Source organism: Bos grunniens, chromosome 12 (assembly GCF_055505025.1).
Source record: "Bos grunniens cultivar Pamir isolate PY7600 chromosome 12, Bosgru_T2T1.0, whole genome shotgun sequence".
In the NCBI taxonomy this organism is placed as follows: domain Eukaryota; kingdom Metazoa; phylum Chordata; class Mammalia; order Artiodactyla; family Bovidae; genus Bos; species Bos grunniens.
The window spans coordinates 90,468,282-90,491,818 of record NC_141176.1 but is presented as its reverse complement, the minus strand read 5'-3'; the positions used below and the strand labels follow the sequence as shown (position 1 = coordinate 90,491,818).

Here is a 23,537-nt window from a genome sequence, read left to right as displayed (position 1 = left end):
ACCGGGGTCTCCTGCATTGCAGGCAATTCTTTACCAGCTGAGCTACCAGGGAAGCTCCGATTGTAGCTGATACAGTCTAGCACATTCATCCCCCTGACTTGTCCCATCAAAACTAAGTGATATCAATACATCAAGATCTATGTTCATCTTTTCCATGTGGTATAAATCTCTGGGAATGATTCAGGAAAGACAAATCTTTCTCTGTAAAACAATGCAGCATCTGTCCACAACAGGAGCTCACCGTGAAAGGAATATATTTTCTTATCACTGTCATTATAATCATAAACGAATAACAGAAATTTCTGAAAATTGTTGACAGAGTAAAAAACACAAAAATTAAAAAATACTTCACTTTACTTAAAAAAATAATAATTTGAGGTGTTCCTCCAAACTAATAATGTGATAAACTCCTTTTGTCCTGAGATAATTTCTGTACCAAAGGTTAATAAATGCTATAAAAGAAATTTCTTCAATTTGAAGTGAAATATTTACAGTAAATGTACAGAAAATAAATGGCTCCATTATGAAATGAAGCCATTGGAAAAGATTCACTTTGATTAGATGACATACGCAGTTGAAATTTTTCAAACTTTTTGACATTAAAATATGCATTGAATCATCTAAGACAACACAAATAGATCCTACATCTCAGCAGTTTGATTTAAAAGCAGTTACAGAAGGTGTGCCTGAATGTTATACATTTGGGGAATAGATCACCCAAGACTTAAATGGAGAAGCTGTGAAAAATAACATGATGTCCATGACTGCATGAAAAAATAAAAAGAAGTCTGATAAAGGATTCTGAAATAAGCCGAGCAATGGCTGATTCTCTGCTGTAGAAGTGACATCCAAATTATGTGACACTTATCCTTCCCTTCATTTTGAGATGCTCTTGTTAAAAAGACTGGTAGATGTAGATTTCTCAAACATTTAATATAATAATTTTATATAAATTATATATGATATGTATAAATCATACAATATGATAGTTCTCTGATCGTTTTGCATTCAGAATAGACTTCAGCTCTGTTATAAAAACTACTTTTGGTGACAACTGACTAAATTCTCTTGCTCCTGACTATTTATAGCTGACCACCTCTATATGTACACCTGGCTGCAGTGTTTGAACTGACTCAAATGCTTTTATAATAAAAACTAGACATTTTAATTGGTTTTGATTCCTAACATTTTACTGAACTGAATATGGAGTTCAGCAAATTGATTCACTGTTTAGAAAGAATGACAATACCAAATGTGGATGTGGAGAAAGCCACCGTGGTTAAAAAGAGCTGGAAAAAGGGTTTTCGGTCTTTTTTTCCCCTACCTTTTTTTTTTTAACCCCAGGAAGGAAAGTCTAAAATAATCTACCAAACTTTGGGTAACAACAAAAAAAAGATTTGGATTGCACTTCTAAACAGAGGAAGCCAAATGAATGCTCTTCTGGTCAAAATGATTCATAAAACATACAGCTTCTGTCCCGAGTGTTACTGTTTTGAAGCTGCAGTGTTGGGTGGGACTCGGTGACAGTCCCACCATATATATTAAAAGTTCCCATATATTGGAACTTTTAATTGTACACTGTGTTCTTTGTATTCTGGGGAGAAAAAAATTTTATTAAAATCCCAAGGAAAACTCCGTTAGATACGTACTGGTGAATAGCCTGTGATTTCTGACTTGCAGCCTTTTTAACAGAGGCGCTTCCTGAAACTGAATGTGGGCCTGGATTTCTAACAGCGCTGAGCAATGCATTTAAGGAAATCACAGCGAGCACACGGGGTTAGAAGTAGACGCTTTTCAAGCTCATTTTGAAGTCATGCAGACAAACATTTTCACCAGAACGGTTTTCCTTTCCCTATTCTAAATTGTTGGTTGCACTCACTGTTTCAGCAAAGGTTAAAATATAAAAGAAGTGCTAACAGCATGGACTTCAGAACCACCAGGACAGGCAGCTAGGGGGACGGCTGTGGACATATCGCCCTGAGGCAGGCCCCTCGCTGAAAAGAGAAAGAAATGCATGCCACTAACGGGACGGTGGCCAGAACCAGGACGCGAACCTGCCCATCTTGGTTTGTCCTCACTGAGCTGTCTGTGTTACACGTGCATACGCATGCGTGTGTTAAACACCGTCAGAGACAGACAGACACAAAGATTTGCAAAGGCAAAGCACTTTACGTATCTAGAAGCATAAATCTGCATCAGTAATGAGATATCACTGACGTCAATGCAAACAGTCATTATTTTTATTTTTCAACTCTATCCACGGAACTATGTTTGAGTTTCATTAAAACCCCCCAGTATTCCCTGGAGTAGATGTTAATGTAGGTAAAAGGTGGGTTTTCATAAATGATAATGAACAATTATTAAGAACTGTTTAATTAGCATGCACCTTCTCTGATTAAAATACATGCTTTGTACATTAGGTGCCATTGTGGAGCGGTTTAATAATAAAAACCATGCACCCTTTGAAAACACTCTTTAGTAACAGGCCATTATTGCTTATCCAGATGGCCCATCATTTGTATTAATGACAAACTTAATTTCTTGAGTAAATTTTCACCAACTGTTCTCCCTTTATTTTTATTACTCAGTGAAATTTATCTGAAGCAAAAATATAATAAAGCATGACATATGCATCACAGAATTAAAGTGGAGATTAATTAAAGCTGACTCCAGCTGAAGGCAGAGCCCTAGGCGTTAGACGGGGATTCAAAATCCTACTGAACACTGGAATTAACCAGGCGCTTTTAAAAAAGGCTGATGTCTGGGTCTGACCCCATACCAATTAAATCAGAGTGCGGCCTGGCATTGATAGATTTTAGAAGTTTTCCGGGTGATTCGAACGTGGAGACAGATGATGGCATACACAATCCATTAACTGATTTCCACATCAATTTACACACACACACATGTGCATGACATATATCATACCATTATACTTTAAAGGACATTTGTTTCTGTCCAAAGTGTCGTTTAGTGGGAGCGAGGCTCAGGAGGCAGGGGATACATGCCTACTTACAGCTGATTCATTCTGCACAGCTGAAACTAACACAACACTGTGAAGAAACTATTTGTCGTTGACGTTGTTTCAGTTGCTCAGTAGCATTCAACCCTTTCGAGAGCCTGTGGGCTGTAGCCCACCAGGTTCCCATGTCCATGGGATTTCCCAGGCAAGAATACCGGAATGGATTGCCATTTCCTTCTCCAGGGGATTTTTCCTACCCAGGGTTCAAACCCATGTCTCCTTCATTGGCAGGCAGATGCCTTACTGCTGAGCCAGCAGGGAAGCTCAAAGAAAATATACCCCAAATTAAAATAAATTAAACAACAAAAAGAGAAAACACCAAAATGTCCTTTAGACATCTGCCTCATCAGACATTTGGCCCATCCCACGCCAAAAGGTCCTTGATATCTGCATGTGGGCTCAGCTGCTTAGTCATGTCCGACTCTTTGCAGCTCTATGGACTGTAGCCCACCAGGCTCCTCTTGTCCATGGGTTTATCCAGGCAAGAGTGTCAGAGTGGGTTGCCGTGCCCTCCTCCAGGGAGTCTTCCTGATCCAGGGATGGAACCCACGTCTCTTGTGTCTCCTGCACCAGCAGGCGGGATCTTTACCAGTAGTGCCATGTGGGCCATCTTCCGGGGAGATCACTGTTTCTTTAAGAAACCAAACACCCTTTCCGTCTCTCTGGATTCTCACTGAGATTTCAAATCAAACTCTGTGTTATAGGTTTTAAGCTAATAGAGCTGGCATTTACTTCACAGGCATGGAGACACTATTTTTATACAGATAACAAAAACACTTTCTCTTCCGACCGTATTTCTTTTAGGGATTCTGTCATTCAGTGCAACAGGGGTTCAAAAAATAAATTCAAGGGAGGTGGGAGGGGGGTTCAGGATGGGGAACATGTGTATACCCGTGGCAGATTCATGGTGATGTATGGCAAAACCAATACAATATTGTTAAGTAAACAAACAAACAAACAAACAAAAAAACCCAAAAAATAAATTCAACATTTTAATGAGTTTAATTCATGCCTAAAATCTCCTTTAACGTGACTCGCCAATATTTAGGGGTTGGTCAACAATAAACGTATTGGCTAATTTTCTGGCCATATTCTGCATCACAATCTGTTAATGTCAGATTGAAACACACAAACACTACTGAAATAAAGGTCTTTTTCAAAGAGTTCTCCTTATCCAGGATTAAACACAAAGCCTAGAGATACGGGCCACAAAGGAGGCTGAGCACCGAACTGATGTCTTAGAACTGTGGTGTTGGAGAAGACTCTTGAGAGTCCCTTGGACTGCAAGGAGATCAAGCCAGTCCACCCTAAAGGAGATAAGTCCTGAATATTCACTGGAAGGACTGATGCTGAAGCTGAAGCTCTAGTACTTCGGCCACCTGATGTGAAGAACTGACTCACTGGAAAAGACCTTGATGCTGGGAAAGACTGAGGGCAGGAAGAGAAGAGGGTGACAGAGGATGAGAGGGTTGGATGGCATCACCGATTCGATGGACATGAGTTTGATCAAACTCCAGAAGATGGTGAAGGACAGGGAAGCCTGGTGGCTGCAGTTCATGAGGTCACAAAGAGTCAGACACGACTTAGCGACTGAACAACAACAAAGAGATCCTGAAAACATCACAGACGTCAGAGCACTGGCTAAGGTGCCAGAGAAAGAGAGAGCGCGGCACAGAAGTGCCACTTTGGGACCCAACGGATTTGCATGTGGATTCCCGTGTAGCCCCGGAAAGGTTTCTAGATGCCCCTCAACTTTCTGAGAAGGTGCTGCAAGAGCTAGTGATCATAAAGGAAGAACGTCCGGGTTACAGGAGCGACTCCAGAAATCGTAGCCACTACTGATTGTTAGCAGAAGGCTAAATGGAACCATGCTCGAAGTCTGCATTCCTGGGGCTTTGCATCTGCAGACTCATTATCGTAAAGCTGAGCTTCTTCCTGGTCAGTTGTCATCAAAAGAACTCAACTGACTCTTATCTAAAGTGACCTGATACATATTTTCAAATACATTAATTCTTCCTATTACATTTTGCAACACCTCCTTTTAATCACCCTGGGGCAGGCACACCCCAGAGATACTTTGAGTTTAGTTCCAGACCAGGGCAGGAACAGGAATATGGCAATAAAGCTAGGCACACGCATCTTTTGGTTCCCCAGACCAAACTTCTTGGTGAATGCAGGGGATTCACTGAGAAATGTTACGCATACACTACACTGTGCTCTATTAAGTGTGCAATAGCATTATGTCTAAAGAAATGTACGTAATTAAAAACGACTTTACTGCTAAAAATACACTGAACAGCGTCTGGGCCTTCAGCATGTCTTAGCAGTAATATTAATGCTCACCGATCACAGACCGTCATAACAAATACAACAGTAACAAACAAGCATGGTGCGTGAGAATTACTAAAACACAACAGAAAGACGTGAGCTGAGCAAATGCTGTTGGAAAATTGGCTCCAGTAAAGCGTGCGTGATGAAGGGTTGTCCCAAAACTTTAATTTGTAAACAACGCAATGTGTGTGAAGCCGAACGGAACAAAGCGCAGTAGAAGGCCTGCCTCCACTTTACAGGGAGAGGACACGCCCGCACTCGCCAGCTCACTCATTCATGTTAAACAAATGGATGTGCTGGAAAACTGCACTATGAAAAACAACGGCATATCAAATTCATTAAAAGTTTATTGCTTCTGTATTTAATAGAATAAATAATATAAATAAATAAACATTGTATCAGAAATACAAAAAAATATACCCGTAAGAAGGTACCAATTAAAGCTTAGGAAATGTATAATATAATAATAATGAATCTTTAACTTTCAAACAACCTTTGAAATGTTCTGGAATCAGATGCTGGTTCTGTGTATTCTTCCTTGAGTCGCTTAAATTATCTGAACCTTAGTTTCTTTAGCTCTAAAATGGAGATGTTGGTTAAGTGAAAAAGTTTTGAGGGGAAAAAATTCATTAAATGTGCACTTTCCATGCTCAAAATTGTTTTCTTCTGCTTCATTTTTTTTGTGCCCCCCGAAATATTCTCAAAACTGTTAACCTATTTTTAAACACAGACTGCGATATTATTATAAGTACATTAAAATAGCATGTCATTAATTAATCTGCTTATTTTTCAATAGGAATCTGAATAGAACTATACTAGGGTTCTGCTATGTAAAAAAATAAATGTCCTCATTTGATTTTTTCTTGTATTGTATTATCAATAGTGTGGTGAGTTCCTGAAAAGATTCCAGAAAATTCCAGAAAATTAGATTTCAGAAAATTAGAAGAAAATGTTCTCAGAGCTAGACATTTAATGAATGCATGATTTGGGAATTTAAATGTGAAACAACTTAATAATATTTCTTGTATTTGTAGATCAATTCATTGAGCTGAAAATAGATTTTATTGATACCTAATAGTCTATCAGAACATGTGCTATGATTAAATACCACAATGAGGTATCACACCCCCAGCGGTCAGAATGGCCATAATTTAAAAATCTACAAATGCTGGAGAAGATGTGGAGGAAAAGGCACCCTAAAATAGGTTAGAAACAAGGACCTACTGTACAGCATAGGGAATTATATTCAATTTCTTGTAATAGCCTATAATGGAAAAGAATCTGAAACGGAATCTATGTATACACATAACTGACTCACTTTGCTGTACACCGAAATCAACAAAACACTGCATAAATTAACTATACTTCAATTAAAAAAATCAAAGGAACAATACATGGGACTTGCCATACTAGGGTGAACACAGAAGCCTTTTCCTCACTAAGGTTTTCCTAATTCTTCTCCCAAGATATCCACTTAGAATGAGTCCTTCTCACATTTGTACCCTCCCTACCTCGCTGTAGTGTCCCCACCTTTCCTAGTGCCTAATGCAGAGTCTGGAACTTGGTACACACACAAAAAACATTTGTTGAATGAATGAACCACAGAGAACTCTGATGCAAGTGAGCCAGAAAAAATGGACCCTTCCAGGTTCCGAGAAAACACTTTCTTACAGAGCAGAGACCATAGTACTCTCAGTTTTCCCATCTGTAAAATGGAATTATCTACATCAAGAGCAAATGGCTTGAGTTCAACTGATGGGTTCAATTGATGGCTGTTAATATATCCTCTGAGCTTCCCTGGTGGCTCAGATAGTAAAGAATCTGCCTGTAAAGCAGGAGACCGAGGTTCACTCCCTGGGTCGGGAAGATTCCCTGGAGAAGGAAACGGCAACCCACTCCAGTATTGTTGCCTAGAGAATCCCGTGGACAGACGAGCCTGGTGGGCTACGGTCCATGAGCTGGCAAACAGGTGGACATGACTGAGCGACTAACACTTCCACTTTCTTTCCATATGTCCACTGATTTCTTTCTGTATCATATCTAGATAGTGATTTCACAACTAGGGATTGCATGGGGTTTTTTACAGGTTGAGGTTGACAAACTATATAATCTTATTTCATAGAACTTTAGAAGTCCAGGCATTTGGCTTTTTCCAAACCTTTGAACACTTAGCCCAAATCTGAGTTATTGTTCACCAGGACTTTCCAAAAAAATCCCACTCTTTAGAAAAGATTTGGTAAGCAGGGAAATGTTTCAAATCCTTGAAGACTCTTCTGAAATCCGCTTAGACGAAGCCTCACTTGACGACTGGTCAGCTGTCATTATCTTATCTTCTACAACAGAAGCTTTTACTTTGAACAACTGTGTTATCTTTCCAAATTCTCTGTATTCTTATAGCAAATTGCTGATAAGCAGTTTTACAGACTCCATGGCTTTAAGTTTCATTTCATGTGGCTGCATGCTATGTGTCTAGTGGGAAATGGGGGGAAATTACTGAATGTTAAATCATTAGCTTCCACTACTTGGTTCTTTATGACTTTGGTGAAGATCTGTAGCCTGCAGAGCTTGGCAATAGCAACTGTTGGGAGAACACATTCTAGCATTTATTAAAATAATTTTCATATAATCTTAGAGTTTTCTCATTTATTCTAGATGGTACAGGCATATCGTATTTTATTGTGCTTCTCAGCCACTGCCTTTTTTACCAATTGAAACTCTCGAGTTACGTTGGGTCAAGTAAGTCTACCAGCATCAGCTTTTCAACAGCAGCTGCTCAACTCTTGCCTCTGTGTCACATTTTGGTAATTCTTGCAATATTTCAAACTTTTTTTATTATTATTATATTTGTTATGGTGACTTGTGATCATTGATCTTTGGTGTTTCTACAAAGACTTGTTGAAGGCTCAGATGATGGTGCTTTTTAGCAACGAAGTCTTTATTATTAGGGCACATACATCGGGTTTTTCTTTGTTTTTTTTTTTTTTAGATTTAAGCTATAGCACACTTAATAGACACAGTGTAGTGCAAATATTACTTTCACACGCACTGTGAAACCAAAGGAAATACACGTGACCAGCTTTGGCAGTATTTGCTTTTTCGCTGTGGTCTGAAGCTGAATCAGCAGTATCTCAGAGGGGCACCTGTATATTATGGACGCTCTCAACATACTCAGCGATGAAAAGAATAACCCAATAAACCCCATCTGCAGTCAACCGACTGCAACAATTATCAACAATTACCACCTCATGGCTAATTCTGCCTTATCCATTTCCTTATCCATTACCCTCAAAATTAGATTCACTGAAGTAATTCTCAGACATTGTGTCATTTAACTGCAAATATTTGAGTATAATTCTCTAAGCTACAATGTCTTTTAAAAAGTACCTTCACAGTATCTATATCACATGTAATTTATATCAAGGATAATTTTTTTAATTTTGTCAAATATCCAGATTTCACATTACATTGATTAACTCATAATGTTTATACTTAAGCAAATCAGGACCCACATAGTGCCTATATATGTAACTGATTTATATGTCTCCTGGAGCTCCTTTAATCTGTAAGTCACCTTCTTCTTTCACATTTTTATTCTTGCATTTTATATGTTGAAGAAATCAGGTCATTTGTCTTGCACTGTTTCTTACAGGTTAGATTTTGTAGGGTGAACTCTTGTAGTTTAGTTTATCATTCTGTCATCAGCTGTTTTTTTAAGATTTTTTTTGATGAGGACCATTTTTAAAGTCTTTATTGAATTTGCTATAAATATTGCTTCTGTCTTATATTTTGAATTTTAGGGCCTTGAGGCATGTGGGATCTCAGTTCTCGGACCAGGAATCGAACTCACAACTCGGCAAAGGAAGGTGGAGTCTTAACCACTGGACCGCCAGGGAAGTCCGTCCTCGGTCCCCAGTTTCTGTTAGTTAGTAGTTACATCAATGCACTTGATTACGCTCAGGACTTTTTCCTTTCCTTCCTTCCGCCCTCCCTTCCTTCCACCCTACCTTCCTTGGTGAGACACTTGACAAGCATCTGATATACTGTCCGCCTTCTTTGTAAGCCAGCTGTGATAGGCCCTCATCACAGAGACGCCTAGATTCATTACTTATCAGGAGAGGTGACGCTGACTTGCTCTAATTCTGTCATTCATTCTTCATTTATTTGTAGTGAGATTGCACCAAGTTATACTTATAAATTAACCTGGGGAGAATCCGGATCTTCGTAATAGCAAGGCTTTCTACTGATGCAGGAGGTCTTTTCATTTTTCACCTGTGATTATGCACCTTCCAGGAGCATTTTAGCTCTCACTTAGGCCAGTGGCTAACTTTGCTGATGTAAATGTTTTCTTCTTTTCCTCTGATTCCAGTAAACTGCCTTAAGAACACACAAAAGTCCTTTGTTTGACGAGCTGATGCACAACGTGCCATGTACCAGGCGCTCTCGCTGTCTGCGGCCACGTTTTCATTCGTCCTTTTCAGCTGTCTAAATATTAATCATCTCTGGACTGAAAAGTATTTTTGCCTCTCCCTGTCACATCATGCCTTAAATTGCCTTTGCTTTTCTAACATCAGTGGCACCACGATGTCCATGGGCACTAACATTTCCTAGTAGCAGAAACAAACCCTCAGGTAGAGCATCACAAGCTTTCAGCTAGTTTTTGGGAGCTTCTCGAGCATACCCAGGCTGGTGGTCCTGATTTTTGGAGCACTTCTTAGAATCTTCTGAAACTGTCCCTGTCCTAAAAATGTCAAGTTTCTTATGGAAAATGCTTATGGATGAACAATTGTCAAGAAATATATAAATATATATTTTCCTATTCCTGAGCAAGAAGAACCACTAGCAAATTTACTAAAGATTTTTTCTTATGAGTGTGCTCTTTAAATTTTAATTGAAACACATTTGTTAGTGACCGGTCACTCAGTCGTGTCTGACTCTTGGTGACCTCATGGACTGCAGCCCACCAGACTCCTCTGTCCGTGGGATTCTCCAGGCAAGAATACTGGAGTGGGTTACCATTCTCTTCTCCAGGGGATCTTCCCAACCCAGGGATTGAACCTTGGTCTCCTGCATTGCAGGCAGATTCTTTACTGTCTGAGCCACCAGGAGAGCAAGATTTTTTCTTATGAGTTTACTCTTTAAATTTCAGATGAAACACATCTGCTAAGCTTGTTTTCTATGCATAAAGTGGTATCACACCTGACTGCACTCTGTGGCGGCTGACATTCTAGTGAGAAGCTCATAGGTCAATAAGCTCAAAACAGAATAGAACAGATACTTATAAAGACATTAAGATCCTTCTGAGTTTGGTTCTGAATATAATATTGATCTGGTAAACACTCTGCTGCAAGTTTCCAGTGGAATAAGACATGCGGAAGTTCACCATTCTATCAGCAACTTCGAATCTAAAATGCATCATTCAAACCAATGGCCTTTAAAACACCTTCACAGGCAAATTCAGGAATCTGCTAAATCCACCGTAAGTTGAGATATGATTCCTCACAAAGAAAATAATTTTATTTTTCAGATGCCTCCTGGGTACTATCGTGCCCCAGTAATTAAGCCAGCCAGCGAAAACGGCATGGCCGGCCTACCCAGCAAACTAAAAGCACATCTTTCAAAATATTTACTGTTTTCTTAATTTAAGTCTAAAAAACTTCGTCTTGAGCTTTTACCCTTAAGTATCTAAAGCTTTTGGTATTTAACAGACTTGTTTTTTTAGATTAAAAAAAGCCATTCTTTGTTATATAAAAATCTCAAACCATGTATATGTTGTTAACTATATAATTAAAATATTTAACTTAAGGAAAGAGTGGTAAGGGATGCACATAACTGTAGTAAAGATGTTAGTTTTCATGAAAAGATAATATGAATGTTTTGCACATTTCAGCTGCCAGCACAGGCCTGATCGGTGCCCAGGCATGGGCGCAGAGTGGAGCCTGGGAGCCCAGCCTGTGCGGACACTGCCCACCTGTGATTTTTGTGTATCACTAACCAGGAGATGCAGAAACTGTGAGTCTCCTTAGAGACCAGAACTCCATCTTTTTCTAAGACAAAAATGTAAGGAATCAGTACGACTGGCATCAACATTCAAACACGGGGGCTGAGCTGCGTTGGCGGAGGCGGCTGCAGGCCTGCGTCTCTCGTGGGACAGCCTGCTGCCAGCTCTTCACTGCCTTCTTCTGTACGGGCATCACTGCTTCTCTTAATATTAAGCAGTAAATAAACAGACCACGAAGTCCTCCCTTTTGCATGAATCCATGGACACAGAAACACAAAGGGAGAAGCAATCTCTGGTCTCCTTGGTATTATTTCAGAGGAGAATTTGGGTAGGGTTTTGCAGAGAAATGATTCATGATGATTCACCCTGGATTAAGTGAGTCAGTATGATTAAGACCTAGTCACAGGGCTTTGCATCCCGTTTTTAGGGGGATAAAGGCCGAATTGGAAAAGGTTTTTGGGTGTTCCCACTTACAGAGGTGATCATAGCTACCCACCATTTCTTACACACGTGCAGAGAGCTGGAAAATGACACCAGAACCTCCATAATAGGCATCTTGTCTATGGTCACAGCTCTGTGGGTCTGTTGCCATCTTGACATTACAGATAAGGAAACCAAAGCTCATTACAGATTCTACATCTTAGCCAAGACAGCTCTGCTAGTGAAAGTCACAGAATTGGGTTTCAACCTCATGCTAGTTAATTTCTTATCTGGTGTCACTAACCACCCTAAGCATTGCATGCTTGACATTTTTCATGTAATACAATGCAGTGTGGCTTTTCCTTTTTCCACCTGTACCTTTTATAGGTTTATTTTTCCTTCTCTTCTGAGGCAAGTTTTATTTCTATTCTTAACATTTAATTTTTAGATACACTTAATTCAATTAAACTATTTGCACTATACTAATAGCATGCCTAAAGAACTGAGTGCCTTTCAAGTCCCCTAAATTGTAAATGGATTAAAAATAATCAATGCCTCTTTAACCTCCTTTTATGAGTTGGCCATTAGTCATATGTATGCATATGGCGTAAAGCTGAATCTACAAATAAGATCGTTGACCATGAAAGAGTATGTCCATTCCGATTTTTGGCCAGGGCTTGCTAAAGCCCTTCACCCTCGTTTCAGAGATGCCCACACTGTCTCTGGCCCAGTTGAAATGGCATTTCCATAAATACAGCTCCAGTCTTCATCTAATACTGTCTTTTAAAACAAGCGCCTCTGTTTAAAACTAAATGATTAGGCCAGTTTACAAGGTCATATAAAAATGATGACTATGTCAACAAACCAGGGACATTAATTTAAAACAGGGTGGCTAAGTACTTCTTTTAATTATATGTGTGCAAGAAATCATGGGGACAGTCTCTAATGAATTCACAAGAGGTAACTATTTGTTGGAAAAACCATTCAAGTTAATAAAATTTCAAAAGAAATCCACTTACTTGTTCAAATTCATTCTTTTGAAATTCTTCAAATCCGAAGATGTCCAGAATCCCAATGCCCCACGTCTGTGAGCTGAAATGGAACAGAACACAGTTGAATGGGCATCCTTAACCCTGCCCACAGCCACTCCAGGTCAGAGGAACCCGGCCACTGAGCACGTCGTCGATAATCTGAAGTAAAAGCATGCACATGGTGATCTTAACCTGGTGAAAAACTGAAAATTAGGAGGGAAGAATGTTCTTTGAATGCTTTGATTCAAACACAGACTCATTAACAAAAATGCGTTTGATATCTAAATACAAACTGCAACAACAAATGGATGGTTTAACATTTGCTTCTCTGCAACACTTTCTCTGTCGTCTCCTTCAACCAGACTTGCTTCCTCTGAAGGACTTTGCAGCTATCTGTTGAGTGGGTCTCCTCAGCTAAAACTTGTACCTTGCCAGGCTACCCCAGCCACAAGTCAAGCAATTTCTCCGTCATACATAAGTACAACACGAGTTAACCCCATTAAGCCACACGCATGTTCTTTCACAGATTAAAATGAGCCTCAAAGTGTTCTTGTAAATAAAGAACTGTGAAGATCATGAAATGCAGGTGCAAAATGGACAGGGATCCACGTAATGACTTCATTCTCCCGCGTAAACGATCATCCTCAGAACTCGCTCGTCCCGGACGGTCAAAACACAGATGCTGGCAGCCTCGCTCTATCAGCCCGTGTCCGGTCCTGCATCTTCTTTCAACCGCCCCGCCTCTTTCCACGCCACACACGGAGTCAGTGAGGAGAGGAGGGGGACCGTGCTTGACCGGCGACACCGACAACCTGGATTCTGTGGGGCTGTGGGGGCAGCACAGGGTGGGGTGGGGGGTACCCCTGAGGAGCTTCTTGCAAAGAAAGGCCTGGATGCTTCTGGAACACTGGTCAGCCCACCCCTCATGTTAATGTCTCTCTCCAGTGCATCTGCAGGGGGAATGCGGTCCGCATTTTCGGCCAGTGGGAGTGACGGTCCCTCACGACGACGGTGCTCCCTGTCTCATCACCAGTCTCCTTGCTGGCGCAGAGGGTGCGGGTTTTGCTTTTGTGTGCTTGGCCGCGCCGCATGGCTTGCGGGGTCCACTATCCTGTCTCTATTTACTGCCAGTAGTACAAATATGAGCTTCCTAAGTAGGAAGGAGAGCACTTTTAAAGCCCTAATACAAGCATCGCATGGCAAAGAGTGTGAGTCAGTTAAGGAAGCAGAGAACCATTCACTGGAGGTCTCTAGGTAACTAATTCAGTATTTTAGAAGAGAAAAAAAATAAAGTATTTCCCCCTCTGTCCAAATAAACTCTACATGGTTTAGAGAGTCAAATGCTAGAACAGGAAGCTATAAACACATACAGGAAAACAAATGTAACCATTTTTCCCCCCTTGTTTTCAGTTCTGTGTAAGGTCAAAGGAAAACATTCACAAGTATGATTATGCAAGTACTAAATTCCTCTGGAGGATAAATAGTTTAAATGCAATTAAATTCTGTTAGAAGTCACTATTGTTTTAAAATGCACGGTCTCTTTCATGTTCATAGATCTTTTGCACCGTCTTTTGCCTGCCCCGCCTCTTTCCACCATCTTTACAAGGTGGACAGAGGGACGTTGGGGGCGAAGCTCGCTCAGTGGGGACCGTGGTGCTGAGGTTCAGGCTGACCCGTCGCTTTGCTGTTTGTGCGTGTGTGTTTTCCATGTAATGAGCTGCATCATTTCTCTTGTAGGAGGCTAGTGATGAAGCTTGTCAAGTTTGGGAGTTACTCTATCTTCGCAAGAATCCTGATTCAAACACTTTTTAGTTGGATAACTTTGGCAAAGCCATTAATACTTAAATTTTCTGAGCTGAAGTTTCATCATCTGTAAATCTAAGATAACAAATCATATTTATCCAGCTAAACATTTCCTATGTAAGAAGTGAGGTAAAGAAAGTTCTAGAATAATAGCTAGTATACCGTGCGTCTCCAGTCCCTGGTAGTTGTTTTAAGAAAAGTTGTTGAAACATGCTCTTAAAGTAAAGAAGGTGGCTAACAGAAGAAATATAAACATCAAATCAGCATAGTAAAATGTCAATCTCATGAAAATTGCAAAGGAAATAAAATTCTGAAAAATTATGATGAGAAAGATATTCCCGAATACTTTTGTTGGCAGCTGAAACTGGCAGGGCCTTCTTGAAAAATGACTTCCTTACGTGGCATACGGAGAAGGCAATGGCACCCCACTCCAGTACTCTTGCCTGGAAAATCCCATGGACAGAGGAGCCTGGTAGGCTGCAGTCCATGGGTCGCTAAGAGTCGGATATGACTGAGCGACTTCACTTTCACTTTTCACTTTCATGCACTGGAGAAGGAAATGGCAACCCACTCCAATGTTCTTGCCTGGAGAATCCCAGGGACGGGGGAGCCTGGTGGGCTGCTGTCTATGGGGTCGCACAGAGTCAGACACGACTGAAGTGACTTAGCATAGCATAGCATACGTGGCACAAAGCTTTGAAATATTCACATCACTTGAACCAAGACTTCCATAAGCAAGAACCAATACTAAGACAATGATCAGAAATGCAATTAAAGACAGAATGATGCCCATTGTTACAGTTAAACAACAAAAAGAAGTAACAGATACCCCACTCTAACGACACAATTAATTAAAAAACATGCATCCTAGACGGGATTTAGTGAAACTGTCAAGTTAACAGAAACCAATACACAAATTCTGTACAAATAAGCTCTATTATGTATCTAGAAGACCTAGAAAGAAGTACAGTCCACCTGAGAAGAGGACCTGGAAATGTCTTCAGTGGTAGACCCAGAGGTGACTTCTTACTGTTCACAATGTCCTATGTGTGTGAGATGCCCAGCCACTCAGTCGAGTCCGACTCTTGAAACCCCATAGACAGTAGCCCTCAGGCTCCTCTGTCCACGGGATCTTCCAGGAAGAACACTGGAGTGGGCTGCCATTTCCTCCTCCAGGGGTCTTCCCGGCCCAGGGATCAGCCCTCAGCTCCTGTAGTGTCTCCTGCACTGCAGGTGTTACTGCCGAGCCACCAGGCTATTACAATTCTATTAGCCTTTGCTGGAAAGACGTGTGATTGAATGCAGAGTGGTCACCTTCTGAGCTGGTGGAGGAAGGGTAACTGTGACCTTCAGGGCAATGGAGCCCAGCCGAGGGGGTGTGGACAAGGGTCTGTTTTTCCACGCATGGGAGGTGCAGCAGGGACCCCGGGAGTCAGGGAAGAGCAGGGCTGCTTCCTGACGGCCAGGTGCCGGCCCAGAGCACGGCTGGTCGCTGCCACCCTGCACCAGGACCGCGCAATCAGGCTCTCAGGTCCGACTCCCCAGACTGGCCTGCTCAGCGGGCCTCCTCCAGACAGCCTGCAGTGTAGACAGGAGTCAGGAGAAAGGGTGACAGCCACGAGTGGCCAGACCTCACACACACTCTCTCCCCTTCTGTAACAACGGGGGCTTTGTGTGGACAGAGGACGCCAAGGCGGTCCAGCTGCACGCAGGTGAGCATGACGTTGATCGTGGTTCCGATCAGGGAAAGTAAATTATTAATTAGTAACGTAGACTAGCATGTATTTGGTTCAAAGAACACTCCTTTCATTTATTCACATTGCATACGTATCAAATTCCAAACTACATTTTGTTACCAGATAAAATGTTTAAAAAAGATGGAGAAAAAGGAATAACTATTTTCAGGAAAAAAAAAATTAATCCAGGTTTAATGCATTTTAAGGATTATTTTTGCAACTACTGACAGACAAAGTGTGTTTGCTTTTTTTTTTTCAAAAATCTATTTCATCATTTATGATTGAGTGAAATTTTGTTGTTCAGTGACTCAGTCATGTCTGACTTTTTGGGACCCCATGAACTGCAGGCTTCCCTGTCCTTCACTTTCTCCTGGAGCTTGTTCAAACTCATGCCCATTGAGTCGGTGATGCCATCCAACCATCTCATCCTCTGTCGTCCCCTTCTCCTCCTGCCTTCAATCTTTCCAAGCATCAGGGTCTTTTCCAATCAGTTGGCTCTTTGCATCAGGTGGCCAAAGTACCAGAGATTCAGCTTCAGCATCAGTCCTTCCAGTGAATATTCAGGACTGATTTCCTTTAGGATTGACTGGTTTGATCTCTTTGCAGTCCAGGGGACTCTAGAGAGTCTTGTCCAGCACCACAGTTTTGAAAGCATCAATTCTTCAGTGCTCAGACTTCTTTATGGTCCAACTCTAACGTCTGTACACGATTACTGGAAAAACTATAGCTTTATGTGACTGCTACTGCAATAGCTACCTTGGCAGGAGGGAGTCAAGGGCCTGCAGCCAGCAAAATGCCCGTTCCATGCGGCAGTCAGCAGTGCTGTCATTTCACTTATTGATATCTCGACTCGTATTACACAGGCATTTAACTCAACATCCAATTTCTAGCAAGGAGGAGCAGACAGAGGTCATCAAATGAACCGGGATTCAATCCGTTAGGCAAAATTAACATATTAATGAGATGATCTGCTTTAGTTCAAATTCTGCCCTGGAAATCTCCTGAGGGTTTTCTTAATGGTTAACAAAAATGCCTACCCCGCATCGACTCATTAGTAAAATACACCACTTTCGATATCAGACAAAACGCTAAATGCCAGGGCATCTGTCTGACTTTGATTTGCCTTCCAGGCCCGTGGGTATGAGAAAGGGGAAAGCCTGAATTAAAGAGCATGTCCTCTTTGGAACACGGATGAACTAATTTTATTTGGGCAGCGAGGTTGGGGGATCTATCCACATCAGGTTTTGTCCTCAGTCATCTCTGGGCAAGGAGGTGAACTGACAGTTACCTAAGTAATTCAAAGTCAGCTCAGGAAAGAAATGAATGCTGTTTGGCACAAAACCCTTAGATGGAGCCAGAGCTGAATCAGACCCTGTGGCTGATCGCTGACACGTCAGACCCCAGATGGGGTAAGAAATATGAACATCCTAGCATCATCTGCAGTGTAGAGGGCTGATTCAGAGTTCACCCCCTGCCAGAACGCAGGGGGCCACCAGATGTTTGGATGTGACCAACATCTTCCAAGGGCTTCCTTGGTGGCACTGGTGGTAAAGAATGGAGACGCAGGAGACGTGGGTTCGATCGCTGGGTTGGGAAGATCCCCTGGAGTCGGAAGTGGAAACCCCACTCCAGTATTCTTGCCTGGAGAATCCCAAGGACAGAGGAGCCTGGTAGGCTATAGTCCATGGGGTCACAAAGAGTCAGACACTGGGGGAACATCTTCCAAAATATCCTGACTAGGAATCATAAAATCCTAGGTCCTGAAAGCAAAACCAAGCCAGAGAGATAAGCCAACACCCTTCATTTGTAAGTAAATGAAATGCGATTATCGCAGCTTCAGAGGTTGAACAAATTAAGATTCACAAGACATAAATGTCTCACTAAAGATTTCATTAATGCTAAGTGTCAAGCTTAGAATAGAAACCCAGATCTCTCGATTTCCAACTCCCTTAAAAAAAAATTAAAACCGAGTTAAAAGATAAAATTGCTGTATTCATAAATTAACTACCATCTTGAATATCCACAAAAATGAGACCTATATAACATCTCAGCCCACTAGTCGAAAGTACAGTAAAAAGTGCTGCTTCATTTTTCACTTATTATGCTTTTCTCTTTTTTCAACCATTTTACTAAGATTTAATTACATACAATGTTGTATAAGCTTAAGGTATATAGCCTGTTGACTTGCCACACACAGACTGCAAAATTATCATGCTTTTCTTAATAGGGTTCCTTTTCTCCATAATAATTCTGTCTGAATACAAACCCTTCTTTTTATGAGGTTCCTTCTATTTAAATTTTAAAGAGCACTTTGGATTATCTTTGCTAGTTAATAGTAGATTTTGAAGATCCTTAAAGTTTGTGATTAGTCTGCCCCTCAGATGATGATAGAGAAGAATGTTTGGAAGAACTGGGATCAACAATCATCTCAGAATCCCTCAGACCACCCAGGAAATGGACACCTGTCTTTCTAATGATCACCTTCAAGTACATACACTTGCAACTTGAGGTTCAAAGGAACCGCCATGAAAATTCAATTAACTAGATAGTGACTTCCAGCAAGTGGCTATTGTTGGTAAGCAACCAGCCCCAAACTCACTGACCAAACAAAACAGGAAGTCCTCATTATGATTCTAGGTCCTTTTGTCAGCGTGGGTGGCCTGATGGGGGTTGGCAGGTCTAAGACAGCACCCTCCTCCCCAAGGGCCCTGGGGTTGGCCAGCCCTTGGCTGGCTCACAGCACCTCTCCCCACCCAAGAAGAGCCTGGGCTGAAGCGTGAGGGGCAATGACAGGGATCTCAGGGGGCTCTTGTGAGGCATTAGAGTTGGCGCCTCTTCACTTTGGCTGTATTCTCTTGGCTACAGCAAGACACAGGGGCCGCTCAGACGCCAAGGTAGAGAGAACCGACCTCACCTCTTGATGAGAGAAGTGTCAGAGCGGTTGGGCAGGGCAAGGATGCAGAGATGCAAGCAGCCGGGGGCAGTTTTGCCCCACGCTTCTTCACTTCACTTATTAGCTTGCTCACCTTTCAAACGGGTAGTTTGAAAAGTGCACCTCGTTCTGCAAAGCGCACTGCTGGCTGACAGAGACCCAGATACAAAGAACAGAGGGACAGAGGGCAGTGCTATCCTCAGGGACACGCCCATGGACAGGCACGCTAACTCTAAATTATCATCTTGGGAGGAAATAAAGAAACCATTTACATTTTTTAAAGGTAGCTTTAAAACTATGCTTTTTTAAAAACTCAATTTTCTGACCGTTTCCATGTGGGAGATGTTCCTGGGAAAACTCAGGTTTCAAGTCTGACACGCAGGGTTCATACTCCAAGCCCACTAACTCCTCGCAGCTGGGTGACTCAACCCCTCTGCGCTCCAGGTTCACCATCTGAAGAACACGCTCAGCTGCTTCAGTCAAGTCCGCCCCTCTGTGACCCCAGGGACTACAGCCCACCAGGCTTCTCTGTCCAGCGGATTCTTCAGGCAAGAGTACTACAACGGGCTGCCATTTCCTACTCCAGGGGAGCTTCCTGACCCAGGGATCAAACCCGAGTCCGCTGCACTGCAGCTGGATTCTTTATTACTGAGCCACCTGGGAAGCCCCTATCTGAAGAGAGGAGACAATAATTCCTTCCACATGCTAATGTCAACATTAGCTGCAATAATCCCTGGCTCAAAGCCTGGCTCATTTATAGGCAATTTCCAATTTATTGTTTATAGGTAATTTCCAATTTATTATTTATTTCCAATTTATTGCATTCCAATAAATGCACCTCACCACCTACTATTACATCTGCACCCAGAAAAAAGCCAGGTTTGGAAAGTGTATTTTTAATAAGACGATGTGTCAAGAGAGAAAAGTTAAAAGCTTGGAGCTGACGAAAACTAAAAATGTCCTTTTGTTGAAAAGCCCATCCTCCTCCATGAGGAAATGATATTAGAACAAGGCACACCCCATTTAAATCGCGGGGAGGTTTCCTTCCCGGTTTTCCTTTGGGGAGAGGCAGGGTCCCCGAGAGCCGGAGTGGGGCATCCTGCTCTCGCCTCTGAACGGCGCTGGGCCATCGTTTATTCTGGCAGAGCTGCCAGTGTGCGCCAACGACAGGTGTGGAGGAGCTGAATGCATACAGATTCTGTTAACTCTACCCAGCAGGACAGGTTATCGGGGGTGGAGCAGAGGCCAGACGCATTTCCCCAGCGAGAAATGAAACAAGAGCGCGGGCACCGCTAGCAAAGCGATGGGTTTCACCCTCAGCATAAAATAGACAAGCTTTAGCCTCTGCACTCTTGGCTCAAGACAGGGCTACAGGAGAAGGCTCATGGGTTTTTATCTGCCTAATACATCACTGAATCTCTTACATACATTATTAGATCTATTTGGCCCTCAAATAATATTTGCAAATCACATACTAGTCATTATCAAAAAGGAAAAGCACCAGTGCTCAATACTAAAAATGCCACGGTCTCATAGATCTGAAAGATCATCTCTTTTCCCCTCATGTCTCCTAAACACATGCACTCAGGGAAAAGTACACAGCTCTCTGTTGGTTTGATAAGTGACCTATTATTGAAATAATTTATCATATTATCATGATTAATATTTGTATTTAAACATTATTGTGTCCATAGTATGTGGTAATTTGTATAATAAGGATGGTAATTTTTAACCATCATTTTATATTTATTACGAAGTATTTAAAAAAATTTTGAGTAATACAATATACATGAAACTTTGGTAAACCTCTCACATTTTTTTATTTCTCTGGATCCTTTTATTTTTTTAAAAAAATGTATCTCACAAAAAAATGAAAAAAAAGTGCAATTACAAAGAAAAGGTTCATAGCTCTTTAGGAAATCATTATACATTTGAGTGTTTTGGTAAGGAAATGGAGCAGAAGGAGAATTATTTAGAAAGCAGGTTTTGTCTTAGATATTTTGCTAAATTGTGTAGTTTTGGTTGTCATGGCAATAAGTACCATGATTTAAATGTCTATGCAGAAATAGAAGTCACTCCTACCATATCCATAAGAATCAAAGAAATCTCATTACTTAATGGGAAAAAAAATTCTCAATTTGGATGAAGGAGGGAAAAACACGGCATGCCAAATTTATTTTTCTGACAAACTGCTTGTTATTTAATCTCTGAAACAAAAATAAAGACAAAATATTTAGAATTAAACAACAAAGAAAGAGCTACATACAAATCTCCCGGAATGCACTAAGTAGGCAGGAGATACTTCATACACTCAGGCCAGCAAAATCAGCAGAAACTATGAAACAAACATTTCAGTGAGGAAGTCAGATAAAAAAGAGAAATTCAGAGTCAAAACAGGGTATCATAAACCTGCAAAGATTAGTCAAATAAATAGCATACACATGAGGAAGGACAACAAGGCAAAGAAATTGAGTTTTGAAGACAATTCATACAGGCAAACTTAAGCAAGACGTGTCAATGAAACTGGGGCAAAGGCATAAATAAATAATATCAGGCCCGAAAGCTATCAAACCAGAATTATAAGAGATACTGACTGGAAGATTATAAACAAAAGAAAACTGTGATTTAGTTGGTGAATGTACTTAAAATCTTAAAGTGGGCCATTTTCTAGAAAATATATATGACCTTAAAAAGAGAGAAACTAATCTGATTAGAGCCACACACTTTAAGATAGTATTCATAGGTCAATTCTCCCTTCATCTCCTCAAAAATTTTTTGGGAGAATTTCACCGAACACTCAAGGCATATATAATTTTCATTTAAAACATCTTAGAAGAGAAGAAAAACAGAATGCTCTCAATTCTTCCTTAAACATAGATGCAGAGGATAACGTGGCGGGATGGCATCACTGACTCAACGAACATAAATTTTGGCAAACTCTGGAAGATAATAGAGGATAGAGGAGCCTGCTGTGCTGCAATCCATGGGGTCACAAAGAGTCAGACACAAGTTCCCCACTGAACAACAGCAGAAACATAGACATAAAATCAAAAGATTCTATTAAAAAAAAATCTTATCTCATTAATGAAAATAAATGCAGACATCCAAAATAATGACTAGAGAATCAAATTCAGTACATCATGACCAAAATAGGACTTACCCTGAAAATAAAGAATTACTCGACATCAAAAAAATATACATCACTAAAATTTGCCACATAAGCTAAAAAAGGAGAAATAATCTTAATAGATAAAAGAAAAACATTCAACAAAACAGCATCCATTATGGTTGAAAACATTCAGCAAAGATTATCTACTGGAACTCTACCTAAACAGATTTGCTGCTAAGTTACTTCAGTCGTGTCCGACTCTGTGCCACCCCATAGACAGCAGCCTACCAGGCTCCCCCATCTCTGGGATTCTCCAGGCAAGAACACTGGAGTGGGTTGCCATTTCCTTCTCCAAGGCATGAAAGTGAAAAGTGAAAGTGAAGTCGCTCAGTCATGTCCGACTCTTATCGACCCCATGAACTGCATCCCACCAGGCTCCTCCGTCCACGGGATTTTCCAGGCGAGAGTACTGGGGTGGGGTGCCATTGCCTTCTCCTACCTAAACAGATTACTCACTGACAAATGTTTAGAGGTATTACATTAATTTGGACACAAGACAAGAATAGTCTACTATCACCAGAAATTTTTAACACTGTACTGGGAGTGCTGGCCAATGCAATAAAATAAGAATAAACAGAACGACGAAAAAGACAAAGAAGACAAGATCACTATGATCATTTTCATGAAGATATTCCACTGGAAAATTATTAGAACTAATAAAGTCAGCAGGGTTTCTAGATATAAGATCAACATATGAAACTCAAGATTGAGTATCCCAATAAACAAATTAAAATATAATAGAGAAAGAGCATTCATCATAGCAACAGAAAGTACAAAGTAATTAGAAAAGAATGAAATAAAAATGTGCAAGAAATTGATAGAAAAAACACAAACATATTTAAGAAATTACAGAATGTATGAAGAAATATATAAGAAAATATATATATTTCATATTTATGAAAACAAAGAATCAACAGTCTAAAAAGGGCATTTCTCTCCATATTAATCTATAAATATATTTCTCCACAAAATCCCAAATGAATCTTTTAATGGACTGAATCAAAATGACTATAAAATTCATATGCAAAAATAGAGATCCAGAGATAACCAAAATAAATAAGAAAAATAAGAACATATTGTGAGAACTTACTTATT

At 40.8% G+C, this 23,537-nt stretch overlaps 1 protein-coding gene across 2 annotated transcripts in view; it reads right to left on the bottom strand.

The window, feature by feature from the left end:
- The window catches only part of MYO16 (myosin XVI), a 519,851-nt gene that overhangs the window by 164,395 nt on the left and 331,919 nt on the right, over positions 1-23,537 (bottom strand). For both annotated transcript variants that reach the window (XM_086328670.1, XM_086328671.1), the window contains one exon: positions 12,791-12,863. In XM_086328670.1, the coding sequence (XP_086184796.1) occupies positions 12,791-12,863 (73 nt within the window). The remainder of the gene's footprint in view (positions 1-12,790; positions 12,864-23,537) is intronic.